The following is a 17,603-nucleotide window of genomic DNA, read 5'->3' on the forward strand; positions in this document are numbered from 1 at the left end:
TCAAGTAGGTTTCTTGGAGACCAGGAGGTGGTGGAGAGGATTCAGAAACATGTGATCCACTTGATGACAGGTCTGTGGAATGCTCCTTGTGAGGATAGATTGAGGTTATATGTGGATTGCAGAGTTTCGTTGACAGGTAGAGGAGAGGGAACATGAAAGAAACTTAGTTATTGAAGGGATTCTATCAGATTGACACAAAACAAATTTTTCAATACCTAAGTAGTAGGATGAGAACAAGGGGGTCACTCCTGGAAGCTGTCTAAGAATGTCTTTGGTTGGATAGTGATGAATGAGTGGAATGAATTTTCAGAAGTAGTTGTGAATACCCCAACAGTGAACAAATTTAAGAAGAGTTCTCATGGCTATTGTGTGAATAATGATTAGTGTGGATCTTCAGTGATGAGTCTTTTGACTCAGTGGAGATACTTGTATGATGATGATGATGATTTAGTTGAGGGCTGTGTGCTTGTCAAAATTGTAATTTGTGCTCTGAACATGCTGGGTAGAAAACCAGTGAAACAGTCAGTAAATTTGTATTTTTTCTTTTCTTGGTGGGGTGGTGTTTATACCTTGAAGTGCCAGTATGAAGAACCATAGTAAATGCTACTGGAATAAAGGAATGAAGTGCAATAATTTGCACATATATACATATACACGAAGTGTGGCTATTAAATAATGAGACTGGTTTTCCAAAAATGTGGTTTTTTTATTATTACAATTGTACAACTTAATTGTTATCTCCTTCCACATACTCTCCCTCCTCTATCTATACACCGTTGCATATGAATTTTCCATTGTTGGAAGCAGTGCTGCAAGTCATCAGGTGTTATCTGCTTCAGTAGCGCTGCCGTTTTCTCCTTTACCTCATCCACTGATTGAAAATGTGTGCCCTTCAATGTGGATTTCAACTTTGGGAAAAAAAAAGGTAAAAGCCTAATGGAACTAAGTCTGGCAAGTAAGGTGGATCGTCCAACACTGGGATCTTCTTATCAAAGTCAAAATCTTATCAAAGTCTGGGATCTTCTTAATAAGTCAAAACTAAAGGCAATGCTGATCGTATTTTTTTTTTTTTTTTAATCAATGGCATGGTAATGGTTGTATGGGTACCAGAGGAGTCAGACAGTTAACCAACATTATTATCTTGAGGTTCTGGCCAAGCTGAGAGAATGAGTGAGGAAGAGGAGACCCAATCTGTGGAAGAACAATGCTTGGATTCTCCATCAGGACAATGCACCAGCCCATAGTATACAGTCTATAAAGCAGTATCTGGCTGATAAGAAGATCCCAGTGTTGGACCATCCACCTTACTCACTGGACTTAGCTCTGTGTGACTTTTGCCTTTTTCCAAAGTTGAAATTCACATTGAAGAGCACCCATTTTCAGTCAGTGGATGAGGTAAAGGAGAAAACAGCAGTGCTACTGAAGCAGATAACACCTGATGACTTGCAGCACTGCTTCCAACAATGGAAAATTCATATGCAATGGTGTATAGATAGATAGAGGGGGAGTATGTTGAAGGGGATAACAATTAAGTTGTACAATTGTAATAATAAACCACATTTTTGCAACCAGTCTTGTTATTTAATAGCCACACCGTATATATAAATTATAGAATGATGATAATAATAATGAGAGGAGGTAAAAGACAAGAACATGCCAGGTGTGACAGGCATGTAAATTTTGAGGTATTCGATATCCATTTTACTTTAAATTTCACTTCATTATTAAAAAATTAATGGTAATTTGTTTTATTTATCAATTTCTCTTAATTTAGCTGTTACAAATGCACATTTATTTATGTTGAAAAATTTGATACTTTCAGGCGCAAACTTTGTTTGCTCACACTTGGATATAGGATTAAACTTAATTTATTATATTATTAGCACATTTACTTAACGTTGTAGACTTTAAATCATAAATGTAAAAAGTTTAAAACATAAACTCTTTTAGATACCTAATTTTGTTCCAGTTTGCATTGTTGATTTTTGTAATCAAATTACTTAAGTCATTGAAAAATTTCCAATTTTTTTTGAGGAAATCTTGAACACCTTCCTCATCTCGACAGTTGTTTGTTTATTCTTATATTCTTTTAATATAACATGTCCTGACATACAGTTAGTGTGAAGTGACCTGTGAGCTTTCTTCTTCAAATAAAAATGAGATCACAGCCAAAGACTGATATTATATAATTTCAAATTAAACCACCTTTAGCAGATTGCTCAGAAACGGTGTTGCCACAGTAATAATAACAATAATAATGATGCTTAAACCGATCTCTTATTTGGAAATACAAATACTAGGTTATATAAATACAAATACTTAAATTAAATCTACCTGGTTTAATTTAAGAACTTGAATGGCTTAACTTATGCATGGCATTTAGAGGATATGATATTGGATCTTATGAAAGATATATCTACCAACTAGTGTGGGAGGTAATCTGCCACGCTAAGTTGTTAGTTCGATAATTTATGATCAGAAATTTCTGTTACAGAAGTAGATTTTGAATCTTTTTCAGGTAAATGATCTGAATTATCTGGTGTATTTTTCTGATATTGTACATAAGCCTATATTTAAATATCACATAATGGGATTGCTATGCTATAGGAAGTATTGATTTTTTTTTTTGTTTTTAATATAATATATGTTGTAATCTATTTCCTTAACACTTATTTATCATACTTAATATTTATGTATGTATGATTAACAAAGCATATTCCTTAAAATGTTTATTTACTTTTCCAGAAACGAACAAGAGCATCTCTTTTGCAGTCATTATATGATGAACTACGACTCAAAACTCAAGAGTTCTCTGGCTTGCCTCTTGGTCCTGATGCTGGTAAATCTGAAATTAATGGTAACAGTAGTCGTTTCTTTGATTCAGTGCGTAAAGCACTGAGTGGAAGAGGTCGTAGTCATTCTGTTGAGTCCAATTTGGCCAATGCAGTGACTTCTACAAATAAAAGGTCATCATCTAGTACAAGTAGTAGCAGTCTCAGTGGAAACACAGTGGGTGATACTACTCCTTCAGTATGTTCATTTTAATATTCTTTTATGTATGTTATGATATGATAAGAGAAATTAAACTATTATTATGAAGAGTGAGACCTTTAATATCAGTAATAGTGGTCTCAGCACACAAATCTTATATTATAGTAATGCAAGACTTGGTTGATTTTACATTGTTGTTGTTATTATTATTATTTTTTAAGTTGGGGTATTATACTCAACTTTAATTTTATGAGTCAGTTTTAACTTGCTACATTGGAGAGAAAAAAAGACTAAGCAGGTGTGGTGACTTTAAAAGCTATCACTACAACTGATATTTATGGTCCTCATTGTTTTGATTGTATGTTTAATCAATCACTTGGCTAATTTATCACTTTATACACTGGTGTCCAAAAGCCAAGCATGAAATTTTTACCTATATATCAAAACATTTTCATGATTACAGCCAGATGTGGACATAAATTTATTGCCAGCATGCAAATAAAATATATTACACAAAAAATGTGTTATAAATTTTGTACAAATGAAATTGCAGTATGTTTTTGTCAAAAATTAAAATTTCCTAACAATGTTGGTTATGGAATTAATGTGCAGTGCACATTAATTCCATAAAGATTAATTCCATGCAGTGCACATCATTGCATAAAGCATGTAAATGGAGATGAGTTGGCCCTATTAGTAGACTGAAAGATGAAAGGTTGCCAAAGAATAAGATGGAAGGGTGATCTACAAATGTTTGACATGAGATTGGTGGATATTGGCTAAAGGCGGAGACTATATCCAGCAGTGAATAAAAAGAGGCTACAGAAATTTCTTGTGTGGAAATAGCAGGATTTCCCACCCCCCTAGAAACTTGTTTTTTATGTTTTGTTAATTACTAGCAAGCCACATAAAAAAAGTAAAGCACTTTAATAAATGAATTACCAGTTTTATAAAACACTGACTACTTCTTCAGATTGAAACAAAATGCAAATCATCATCATATTTCTGCCATGTACCCTCGGACAAGGGGGGGGGTACAAGATATGATAGTACTACATGAAAAAAAAAGCAACTATAATTATCCACTTAAAAAAAAAACTTACATCATTACTAACTACCTATCAACCTGCTATCTGTTAAGATTCCAATATTATTAGATCGTATATTTCTCTTTTTTTTTTTTTGGGGGTGCTTAAGGGACAAAGCTGTATAACTGAGAGGAGACCTCCACATAGCCTTTAAAGGAATGCGGAGAACCGACCAGGGCTTCTGACCTAATGTCCAATCCTCACCTTCTCATGGTGTACCCTGTTGGGTATCTACTTGGATACTGAACGAACGAGGATGGGCTGGCAATTTGGAATTTAGCCGACCAAATTGTATTCTTATTGGTTAAACCAAAATAAAAAATGATGGTGCGACATGACAAAATTTCATGCCGGCTGGGGCGTCGCCCGGTTAAACAAGGCCCCCCCCCCCCGTTGTTTTTGCCAGGGAAACAGGGTGAACAGCGAAAAGTCAGCTACCGGAACAAATCTGAAAACAAACCCCAACTCAACATCACCAGAGTTAAAGATCGGTACTATCAGCATAAGAAGCCTGAATGGCAAAGAAATGGAGCTGAGGAATTAGATAAGTACCAGATCGACATAATAGGGGTGACTGAAACAAAAACGACAAAAACTGGCGAGATCTTTATGAGCAATAAATACAAAATGTTTTTTGTATTCAGGCAATGACAATCAAGGAAAAGAAGGAGTAGTCATAGTATTCAACACAAAATACGAGGCTAATCTTCTTGAATGGCAGTCAGTCTCAAGTAGAGTAATGTGGGCAAATATGAGAATGGGGAACTGGACAATGAGACTTATTTGTGCCTATGGTCCCACAGAAGGTTCTACTAAGGTAGAAGTGGAGGAATTTTCTGAGGCTTTAGAAAAAGCAACTGACACAATGAAAAAGGAAAAGTTGGTTCTTGTTGGGGATCTGAATAGCAGAGTATGAAATGATTGTGAGACATACAAAAATATTTTGGGAAATTTTGGAGAAAAGAGCAAAGTTAATAATAATGGCAAATATCTGTTGGATTTCTGCTCAGGACATGGACTGGTTATTACTAACACCATGTTCCAACATAAAAATGTGCACAAATTCACATGGAGAGAAGAAGCAAGGAATAAGAAAAGTCTCATTGACTATGTTATTGTTGATAGTGATGTTTTCTCCCTGGTGCAGGACACCAGAGTGTACAGAGGATTTGAAATTGGAAGTGATCACTATTTAGTCTTGAGCAGGATAAAATTGAATTTCATATTGAAAAGAATAACATGTAAGAAAGTTTTAAAGCAAATAAAAGTTGAGCAGCTCTCAGATGTGAACTGTAGACTAAAATACACAAAGATTATTAAAGAAAAAATGAAAGAGGTTTGAGAACAGGAATCAAACCTTGGAGATTCAGTGGCAAACTCTGAAGAAAACATTGATTGATTCTGCCAGAGAGGCATGTGATGATTTTGTCTGCAAGGTTAAAAAAATCAGAACTCCCTGGTGGACACAGGAAGTTAAAGAGGCAGTGAAGGAAAAGAAGAAAGCATATCAAAAGTTCCTGTCAAATAAGTCAGCTTGTGCTCTTAGAGAATACAGAGAGAAATGCAAGAATGCTAAACACTGTGTAAAACTAGCTAAACAAAAGTCATGGGAGGACTTTGGCAAGAATATAGAAAATAAATATCAAGAAGGTGGCAAAATATTCTGGAGGTTGTTGAAGAAGCTTAGGAATGGAGGAAAGATTGCTGTAAAAGGAGTTAGAGATGATAAAGGTGACATGAAAACGGGAGAAAAAGATATCCTTGAATTATGGAAAATAATTCCATAATTTTGAAAAACTGCTAAATGAAACAAGCAGTGATGACAGCACAGTGGTAAAAAACACTGACCAGGCATGCAGTCAGGAATACATATCCATACTTGAAGTAGAAAAAGCTATCAAAGGCTTGAAATGTGGAAAGGCAGCAGGAGTAGATGATATTCGACCAGAAATGCTGAAGTATGGTGGTGTGAGAATCTTACAGTGGTTGCACTGCATAGTTCAGAAGGCCTGGACAGAGGGACGAATTCCCGATGATTGGAGTAGAGCTCTCATAGTACCCATATATAAAAAGGGAAATAAAACTGCATGTGAGAATTACAAAGGTATTTCCCTACTGAGTGTTCCTGGCAAGATCTATGCAAGTATACTTGCGAAACGGTTGAGATGAATTGTGGAAGAAAAGCTTGGTGAGGAACAAGCTGGATTCAGGCCAAACAGAGGCTGTCAGGATCAGATCTTCACTTTACGACAAATAGTTGAGAAAGCATGGAAATATAACAAAGATCTGTATTTAAGTTTTGTAGATCTGGAAAAGGCATATAACAAGGTGCCAAGAGAGAAGCTATTCAATACGCTACAGTTATCTGGTGTCAATGGGACATTATATCAAGCAATACTTAGTCTTTATTTGAGTTGTATGTCAGCAGTTAGAATTGAAGGAAGTACAGGAAGATGGTTTAATGTTAAATCTGGTGTGAGGCAAGGATGTACATTATCCCCTCTGTTATTCATTATCTATATGGATCACATTATGAAGGAAAGTGGTATTAAACATAATATCAAAATTGGAGATGTTAATGTCAGCTCTTTGCTTTATGCAGATGATGTTATACTTCTAAATAACTCTGCTATAAGTCTGCAAGATTCTCTGACTAAATTGAATAGCTGTTGTAATAGATATGGTATGAAGGTCAGCAATAAAAAGACAAAGACAATGAAAATAGGCAGAATCATTGAAAATGTCAACTGTGTTGTGAATGGAGAACCTGTGGAACAAGTAAAACATTTCAGCTACTTAGGCACGATTTTTACTGAAGATGGTAAAATTAAATATAGAAACAGACAACAGAATCAGCAAAGCTGGTATGGTGGGAAGACAATTGGATAAATTCATATGGAATAAGAGAGAAATTAGTCAGAACACTAAATTAGCTGTATACAAGACAGTGTTCAAACCAGTTTTAACTTATGGAACTGAGAGTTGGGTCAGAAGTAAAACACTTGACCAAAGACTAGAGACTGCAGATATGAGAGTCCTGAGAAAGATTATAGGCATGAACAGATGGCATCAATGGCAATATCATATTAAAAATGAGGATATTAGGAAAGAACTTGACATTGTCAACATCCAGGAATGCATTAACAGAGTTAATCTCAGGTGGTATGGTCACTTAAACAGAATGGGTGAAGAAAGATTAGCAAAACAAGTGTTCTATGCCAGGTTGGCAGGAAAACGACCCAGAGGAAGACCAAGATATAGGTGGATTGATACGGTACAAAGTGCCTTAGACGAGAGAAATATAAGATCTGATAATGTTGGAGTCTTGACAAGTAATAGACTGATTTGGAGGAAAATTGTTGATAGGAAGTTAGTAATGATGTAATTTTTTTCATGTAGTACTATCATATCCTGTACACCCGTTGAGGGTACATGGCAAGAATTTGATGATGATGATATTTCTCTTTTAAGGCATTTTTTACTGTATCAATCCACTTACATCTCTGGGCCTTTCTTCCTGCCAGAATGGCAGGAAAAAGGCAAAACACTTGTTTTTACTAACCTTTTCTCTTCCATTCTGTTTAAGTGATGATACCACCTGAGATTAGCTTTGCTAAAACATTCCTGAATGCTAACAATGTCAGTTCTTTCCTAATATCCTCATTTTTAATGTTATGCTGCCAATCATGTCATCTGTTCACACACCTAATTTTTTCTCAGAATCCCATATCTGCTGTCTCCAGTCTTTGATCAAGTGTTTTATTTCTAACCCAGCTTCTCAGATCCATAAGTTAAAATTGGTTTGAATTATCTTGTATACAGCTAGTTTGGGTGATGCTTAAGAGTCAAAGCTGTATACCTAAAATGAGACCTCCACATAGCCTTTAAAGGAATGCAGAGAACTGAGCAGGGCTTCTGACCTAATGTCCAATCCTCACCTTTTTGTGGTGCACCCTGTTAAGTATCTACCTGGATACTGAATGAATGAGGATGGGCTGGCAATTTAGGATTTAGCCAATCAAATTGTATTCTTTTTGACTTAAACCAAAATATAAAATGGTTGTACAAATGACAGAATTTCATGCCGGCTGGGGGCGTTGTCCACTTAAACAAAGCCCCCCTTATTTTCACCAGGGAACTAGGGCAAACAGCAAAAAGTCAGCTACTGGAACAAATCTTAAAACACTCTCCAACTCAACATCACCAGAGTTCAAGATCGGTACTATCAACATAAGAAGCCTGAATGGCAAAGAAATAGAGTTAGCCATGGAATTAGATAAGTACCAGATCAACATAATAGGGGTGACTGGGGGGGAAAAAATAGACAAAAACTGGTGAGATCTTTCTGAGCAATAAATACAAAATGTTATATTCAGGCAATGACAATCAAGCAAAAGGAGTAGCCATAGTATTCAACACTAAAATATGAGGCGCTAATCTTCTTGAATGGTAGGCAGTCTCAAGTAGAGTGATGTGGCAAATATCAGAATGGAGAACTGGACAATGAGACTTATTTGTGCCTATGGTCCCATAGAAGGATTAATTACTCCACTTCTACTAAGGTAGAAGTGGAGTAATTTTTTGAGACTTTAGAGAAAGCAACTGACACAATGAAAAAGGAAAAGTTGGCCCTTTTTGGATCTAAATAGCAGAGTAGGAAATGATTGTCAGACATACAAATATTTTTGTATGTCTGACAATGAGGATATTGACTTATTTTACAAAGATCTGACACAGACAATAGAAACAATACCAAAGCAAGATGTGCTAATTATTGAAGGAGATTGGAATGCCAAAGTTGGAATAGATAATGATGGTTCGGAAAGAGTCATGGGAAAATATGGTTTCGAAGAAAGAAATGAACGATGAAAAATTGTTAGAATTTGCTGTGGACCACGAGATGATCTGTAACACAAAATTCGAACAAAAGGAGTGTAGAAAGTGGACATGGTGATCAAATGATGGGATAACCAAGAACGTGATTGATATGATTACGATTAAAAGAAGATGGATAATGTCAGTACAGGTGTCAAACGTTTCAAGGAGCAGATGTAGACTCGGACCATAGTTTAGTGATTGCAAACATCAAGTTGAAATTAAAAAAGAAATATAAACCCCAACTTCAGAATAGAAGAGATACAGCAAGAATAAGTGAAGCAGAAATAGCAAGAAGGTATAGAACAGTGTTAGAAGAGAAACTTAGAAACGTGAAGAAAGAAAAAAATTCGAATCAAAGAGTGAAAAGAGTAATGAAGGCGATTGAATATGCAGTTGAAGAAAAAGTACCAGAAGAAGAGAAGATCAAGAAGAAATGGATTAGACAAGAAACACTGAAGTTAGTACAGGAGAAAATAATTTGAAGATAAGAAGGGATACATCAGAACAAATTGAGGAAGCAATATAGAAGAAAGTGTAATGAGGTGAAAAAAGCAGTCAGAATGGATAAGATGAAATGCTTAGAAGTCCAATGCAACAATATCAGTACTATGGAGAGCATAAAACAAGGAAGGTATACAAAATGATCAGAACCATTAATAGAAAGTGGCAACCAAAACAAACCACAATTAAAGATGAAAAAGGCAAAGTATTGATGAATAAAGATAAAATTGTACAACGGTGGACAAGATACTGTAGTTGAGTTATATGAAGAAAAACTAGATTTAGATAGCGTTGGGAAACTGACTGAAGAATTGAAGCAGATATCACCACCAGGTAATGAGCATTATATGGACATTTTAAGAGGAGAGGTAAGAAAAGCAATGGGATGGCTAAAACACAACAAGAGTCCTGGTAACGATAACATCACAGGAGAAATGTATAAATATGGTGGTGAAAGTATGGTTGCAGAAATGCACCAACTATGTAGTATGGTATGGAAAGAAGGGAAAATGCCAGAAGAGTGGGTGAAATCAATATTAATGACATTATGCAAGAAAGGAAATAAGCTAGAATGTAAAAATTATAGAAGAATTGTCTTGACAAGTCACCTTGGTAAAGTGATGATGATATTGACAGAAAGATTGAGAACACAATTGAAAGCATACCTTGCAGATGAGCAAGCAGGATTTAGGAAGGATAGAACTACAATTCAACAGATTCTGACAACGAGGTTAATAGCAGAGAAAGCTAGGAGAAAAAACAAAAACATATATACTTGCTTTGTTGAATTTTAGAAAGCATTTGAACAGTATTGACAAGAAAGTGACATTAGCAGTTCTGGAATCCTATGGAATTGATAAAAAGACTAATGACTATATTAAAAGATTCTTATCAGAATGCAGTTGCAGCAGTTAGAATAGGTGACGATTTGGGGAAATGGTTTAGAACAAGCAGAGGTACTAGAGAGGAGGACCCAATATCACCAAGCATTTTCATCGCACATTTAGAAAGAGCAATGAACAAACTGAAGGAAGATGCAAAAGGAATATCTGTACATGGAATGAGAATTAACAATCTGAGATTTGCAGATGACATTGTTATTATTGAAGAAGACGAAAGAGAACTACAAAAAAAACACCAAAACTGTTAAATGAGGAAGTGAAGAGATTTGGACTTTATGAACTTGGAAAAAACAAAAACAATGGTATTTGGTGAGAAGAACATGAAACAAAACATATAAGTGGATGGAATTGATATAGAAAATGTAGAACAATTCACATATTTGGGAAGTAAAATGACATATGATTTGAACTGTAAAAAAGAAATAAAGATCAGGATTGCAAAGGGAAAAACAAATCTAAGGCCATGGATGACATCTGGAAAAGTAAAGTGATCAGCCTGCAAACAAAACTAAAAGTACTGGAAACATGCATCTTTAGTGGTGTACTATATGGATCTGAAACATGAACATACAAATATGACACATGCACGCAGGCACTACAAAAAGCAAATGAGGCAGAAGAGAGAAATTACTGTTGTTCCTAGAGTCCTAATGGTCCCCCCCCCAGCGGGATATATTGTTGTCTTGGCTGTTGGACTGATGTTCTCTTGATGCAGGCTTCCCAAATTTGGGCAGTCTTGTGCACCTAAATAAGGAATCAAGAACAAGAATTTTGGCAGTTGAAAGAACTTATTACAGGAAGATTCTAAGAATAGGATGGGTACAGAAAATCATAAATGAAGAGCTCTATCGGAAGATACAACCAAAAGTGAATCTAATGCAGAAGATTATAAAACGGAAGCTGCAATTATTTGGACACATCTGTAGAATGAGAGAGAGGACCGGAAGATAAAGACATCTATGTTTGGTATTTTGGATGGTTTAAACAGAAGAGGTAGACCATACAGAGAATGGATAGACGATATAAAGGACGGGTGTGGAATGGGTGTACAAAAACTGGAACACTGTGCAATAGATAAAGAAAGGTGGAAGAAGATAGTGAAGGAGGCATCGGACACCAACGGACAATGAGCCCGTGGTTCGTGATGATGATGTCAAATTATTGATTAGACCAACACTATTGCTGTTTTAAAAGTATTAATATAATTTTGTTCTGACTGACTTTAAAATATCTACAAATCTCAGAAGTAAGTATTTTGTAGAGTGTATTGATGAAGAAAGACCAGAAAATGTCAATATTAGTGATAATATTGAAAATGCAGTAAGAGAACGTAGACAACCTGAATAAGAAAATAGAATGCTTGTTTCTCTGACAAAAATTAATATTAGTAATGCTTTCTATTAAATTATTTAAGGAATTCACAATGTATACTAGAATATTAATTAAAAGAAACTTTAATAAATACTTATTATATGTCGGCAATGTCACATTGCCATCTTCAATGGGAACGTACAAATATGACACGTGCACGCAGGCACTACAAAAAGCAAATGAGGCAGAAGAGAGAAACTACTGTTGTTCCTAGAGTCCTAATGGTCCCCCCCCCCCCCAGCAGGGCTATATTGGGTTGTTTCGGCTGTTGGACTGATGTTCTCGTGATGCAGGTTTCCCAAATTTGTGTATTAACGTGGCTTTCTTCCAACATATTCTGTGGCGGGTATCTAGAGCATGGTCTGCAAGCCCAGAATGTCTGTACTGGTGAAACCGGATATAGTCTGTATGTTCCAAAATCCTGACATTTGCTGTCCTGCTTGTTTGGTCAAAGTAGGACAGTTTACAGCTGCAAGGGACCTGTATACCCCAAGTAGGTCTAGGGGAAGTCTTTGGTGGAGCGGATAAGGGATAAAGGACTCTAATTCCAAACCGCAACAATGTCTCAACACTGTAGTCAACCTTTCTTCCGTTACTCTGAAGCCTGGGGCACTCAATGCACTGGCATGTGGCCACAATTTCGCCATATCTCCAAAGAAAATACCGGCCGAAAAATAATGATTCAAATAGAATGTGGTACCCGCAACCTTCCAAACCATATCGCCAACAATATCAGACTGGATGTAGCCAGTGTTCTCACCAAAGCAAGACCACCAAAAACCAAATATCCAAAGATGAATATAAAGCTCTTCAAGAAATGAAGAAAAACAAAGAATAGTAATCACCAAAGCAGATAAGGGAAATGCCACTGTGGTTCTCAACCAAACGGACTACGCAGGTAAGCTTAATGCTTTATTGTTAGATTGGGCTACCTACCTCCCCATTGAGTATAATCCCCCCAGCTCCCAAATTAGAACACTCCAAAGGCTCCTTAAGAAGGTCACTTCTTGGCCTGTGGAAGTTACCAACAAACTAAAACCTTTTAATACACCCCCGAATATATGGACTTCCAAAAATACATAAACAAAATGTGCCATTATGTCCCATAGTGGATGGCATTGATTCCCCCACATACAAATTAGCCAAAGTGCTCACACACTATACTGGCAACACACCATCACACAAAGAATTCAGCCCACTTCAAAGCCAGTATAGAAAACCCTCTCACTCCAACATACTGACATAATGGTCAGTTTTGAGTCTCCTCCCTATTCACAAATGTCTCACTCACAGAAACCTTAGAGCTCATCTGAGCCAAATTTCCTTCCGATATCTCAGCCCTATTTTACTTCATAATGAACTCTGGCTATTTTGTTTGGCAAGGAAAATTCTACAAATAGAGGGGACAGCCATGGGTTCTCCACTCTCCCCACCCCTGGCCAACTTCTTTATGGAGACTCGAAAGCCTTAAACTTGGCCCCACAAAAACCCACTGTTTGGCTTCGCTGCATTGATGATGTGTTCGCTATTTGGCCACATGGCTCAGATACACACACTTAAAACAACCAACACCCCAGAATCCAGTTCACCTTGGAAAAAGAATTAAAAAACAGTCTCTTTCCTAGACACTCTAATCATTCGCCAGCTTGATGGATCCTTGGTATTCTCTGTTTACAGAAAACCCACCCGTACATGCAGATACATTCACCAGCAATTCTCCCCCCCCCCCCCCACACAAGAATATGGGGTTATAAAAACACTATATAACAAGGCAAAATTAATCTGTTCAGATGACAATGCCCTAATCACTGAACTAAACCACATCCTTAATACTTTCTTAGCCAATGGCTACAACCCCCCAAAATATTAAAACCAGATACCCCCCCCCCCCCCTTCATAACAAAGATTACACTAAATCCATCACCATTCCCTATATCCGAGGCACCTCAGAAAAAATAACCAAAATCTTAAAAAATATGACCTAACTTCTTGTTACATACCATATAAAAAATTGGCATCCCTTATCTGCTCCACCAAAGACCAACCACTTCCCCTAGACCTACCTAGGGTATACCAGGTCCTTTGCAGCTATAAACTGTCCTACTTTGGCCAAACAGGCAGGACAGCAAAAGTCAAGATTTTGGAACATAAAGACTACATCTGGTTTCACCAGTACAGTCACTCTGGGGTTGCAGACCATGCTCTAGATATACGCCACAGAATACGTTGGAAGAAAGTCACGTTAATAAATCACAGCAAGTTTAAATATGAAAGATTATTCATAGAATCAGCCTCAGCTCTACAAAAACTTTCCAAACCTCAACAAATTTGGGTGCATGAGACTGCCTGAAATTTGGGAAGGTTGCATCATGAGAACATGCCCAACAGCCAAGACAACCCAATATAGCCCGCTAGGGGGCACCATTAGGACTCTAGGAACAACAGTAGTTTCTCTCTTCTGCCTCATTTTCTTTTTGTAGTGCATGCATGCATGTGTCATATTTGTATGTTCCCATTGAAGATGGCAATGTGACATTGCCAAAATATAGGAAGTATTTATTAAAGTTTATTTTAATTAATATTCCAGTATACGTTGTGAATTTCTTAAATAATTTAATAGTCGTGTTACCAACGTATAAGCCTTTCTACAAGAATTAGTAATTTGTTGAAAGTTTATTTTTCACTTGGTTAGACTATAATAAATTTAGTTTAATCCTTTATCCAAGTGTGAGCAAACAAAGTTTGCGCCTGAAAATATCTTCAGGACTGAATATGGTGTTGTACTACCTTAATGGGGTAAGGTAGTACAACACCGGGCAACTTGTAGCAAGTTGCCCATTGTTGTTAGCTTGTAGTAACAAGCTAACAACACTCCTATCCCAGTATCTCCCATAATGCAAAACACATCTCCTTGCGGATATGTATACTGTTATGCATTAAGGGATTGGCCACTACCCAGACTAGTTTCGGCCTTTATTGAGGTCTCTTCAGTGGGAGCCAGGCCCAGAGGTGGAGGTACCAGGCAGAAGCAATAGCGAGGTCATCCTTACCTATAGGAGTTGCCAAAAGGTGGCACACCTTTTTTTTTATTAAATGATAGCTATTGAATGAATATGAAGATTGCTTAGAAGGAATGATGTAAAATTTGTGGACCAGTGGTCAGAGTTTGGATGGAAGGATTTGACTAATGCTGATGGACTGCACTTGAATGAATTTGAAGTTGGATGTCTAGAGAGCTTTGTTCACTGAGACTGGAAGTGCAAAGTCAGGAAAACTAAAGAAATTAGACTGATGCAAGTGAGTGTGTGTGTGTGTGTGAAGGCATTTGTGAGGCTAATGAGTGTTGTGATTAAACAAAAAAATGCAGAATCTAGCTCTCAGGCAACAATATCAAATGAGGTGGTCAATTTTGGATGTAAAGTTGGCAGAGGCCATGAGGGATGCTGCAATTTCTATATACTAATGCTAGAAGCATCGGGAATAATAGGGGAAGGGTTTTGGGCATTTGTTAATGCAACTCTACTAAAAATTATAGGCATTAGTGAAACTAGGCTAACACCTGATAACGTAGTTACAGGAATTGAGTGTAATGAGTTTAATATTTGCAGGGTAGACAAAATGGGGAGGGTAGGATAACAAAACAGGAAGGATAGGGTAGACAAAATGGGGGTAGGGTACTGCTGATAATACGGATGAATTTCAGCCTACAAGAGTAGGAATCAGCTGGACAGATGGCTGTTCTTTTGAGACAGTCTAGTGTAAGCTTAAGGCCACTGGGACAAAAAAACAAACGAAAAAAAATTGGTTGCTGCTATAGGCCAGGTGGCACCATGGATGATATGGAAGATGTGCATCAGCAGATTGTTATAATGAGTGTAGGTCTATAATTATTGTAAGAAACTTCTACTTTGGAGACAGACTGCAACAAAGAAAAGATCACATAGTAAGAAGAAAATGGAATTTAGTCACTTACTGAGAAATAATTATTTGAAGCAGCATATGATGGAGGATACTTTTGGTACAAGATTGTTGGATCTGGCTTTTAGAATCAGAAGACATGTCCACAACTAAAGTAGCTACATTCCCTCTAGTTGGGGACATTGATCATGTTGTCGTGACTTGGGATATAGCAATGTGGAAATTCCAGTTAAGAAGTGGAATATGTGGAACTACAAGGTAAGTGATTATGACAAGCTTAGAAGACAGCTTGAATCTGTGCCATGGCATAAAAATCTGCAAGGAATGGATGTTCACGATGCATGAGGGATAGTTAAGGGGTGTGAAAGCAATATCAGACTGTATACTCAAGTTCTGGATGGTAAATCAGATAGGAGTTCGATGGATGATTAATATCATTAAGCATAATCTGGAAAAAAAAAAGAATATTGAGGAGGATATATAAGGAGAAAGGTAACCAACATGGTAAGGAAGACAAAATCATGATATGAGAAGAAATTAGCTGAGCAGGCCAAAGGAAATCCCAAAGTGTTCTTTCATTATATAGAAAGTAAGAGGAAGAATGACTATGGAAGGATAACTTTAATGAACACATATGGTAGGAAGATAACAGAGACAGATGAAATAGTTGAGCTACTAAGTGACCACGTTGTGACCACTTTGCAAGGGTATATCATCCAAGTGAGGATATTGCTGTGGCAGAGGTGACGGGGACTAATGTTGAGAACAGAGGTTGATGAATTGGAAGCACTTAGGGTATTGCAGAATCTCAATGCAAATAGAGCTGTGGGATTAAATGAAATATAAGCTTGTGCTTTACAAGAATATGCAAGGGAAGAACTGGTAATGCCTTTGGCTTGGCTCTTTAATTTAAGTTTCAGCTGTGAGAAAGTCCCAAGGGAGTGGAAAGAGGTCAAAATAATTCCTTTGTGTAAAGGAAGATCTAAGTCTGTGGTAGAAAATTATAGGCCAATATGTATCTCAGTAGTAAAAGTACTGGAAAAGTTTGGTCAAAAAGATAATTCAGGCATTGTTGGATAACAATGATACTCTGAGGAAAAGCATGGCTTTGTGAGTGGTTGGGCATGCCTTAGTAATTTACTTTTTTATAATAATGATAGCTGAATTGAATAAAGGGAATGGCTACACAATGATACCACTGGATTTTACAAAGGTATATGGCAAAGATATCGCATTGAACTCTGTTATGCAAATGGAGCAAATGTGGATGGATATGAAACCGGTGATATGGATAAAAGGGTGGCTCATGGACATACATTAAAAAGTAGTATTTGGAAGATAAGAATCTAGGAGAAGGCATGTGACTAGTGGTGTGCTGCAAGACTCTGTGCTTGGACCACTGATATTTAATTTGCACATAAATGGTACAGTGAAATTATTTGAAGCGAGATATTTAAAGTTGCAAAGTTTAATGTGGAAAAGTGTCAAGTTATGCATTTTGAGATAAATAGATTACAAGCTATGTACCACATTGAGGGAACTGTATGTAAATAAATTGAAGCCAGGTATTTGTGGGTAGTAAATAAGAGTTTAAGTTTAGAGGGCATATTTTTAAGGTAGCCAGAGTAGTTCACAAGGATTACTTGTGTTTTTGAAGACTACATTAACAAGCAGAGATAAGAGGTTTATCATCCCATTGTTAAAAAGCTTTGATATGACCACATCTGAATTATTGTGCTTAGGTCTGGTCACCTAAGTTTCTTAGAGATGAAATAGGGGAGAGGATCTAGAGATTTTGTGGATTGCAAAAATGAAGGGATATGATAGAAACATTTAAGTTAAAAGATTTTATAGGATTAATACAAAGGAAATATTTCAGCACTTGGTTAGAGGGGGTTATGACGAGGTCATTCCTCGAAATTGTGTAAGAGTGTGATCAGCAGGGGTTAGAGGA

At 36.8% G+C, this 17,603-nt stretch overlaps 1 protein-coding gene across 4 annotated transcripts in view; it reads left to right on the forward strand.

Moving 5' to 3' along the window:
* RapGAP1 (Rap GTPase activating protein 1) overlaps positions 1-17,603 on the forward strand; it is a 457,436-nt gene that overhangs the window by 383,765 nt on the left and 56,068 nt on the right. For all 4 annotated transcript variants that reach the window (XM_090391964.1, XM_090391963.1, XM_090391965.1 and 1 more), the window contains one exon: positions 2,746-3,030. In XM_090391964.1, the coding sequence (XP_090248090.1) occupies positions 2,746-3,030 (285 nt within the window). The remainder of the gene's footprint in view (positions 1-2,745; positions 3,031-17,603) is intronic.

Source organism: Typopeltis vanoorti, chromosome 4 (assembly GCF_054136105.1).
Source record: "Typopeltis vanoorti isolate ZY-2024b chromosome 4, IOZ_Tvanoo_1.0, whole genome shotgun sequence".
Lineage (NCBI taxonomy): Eukaryota > Metazoa > Arthropoda > Arachnida > Uropygi > Thelyphonidae > Typopeltis > Typopeltis vanoorti.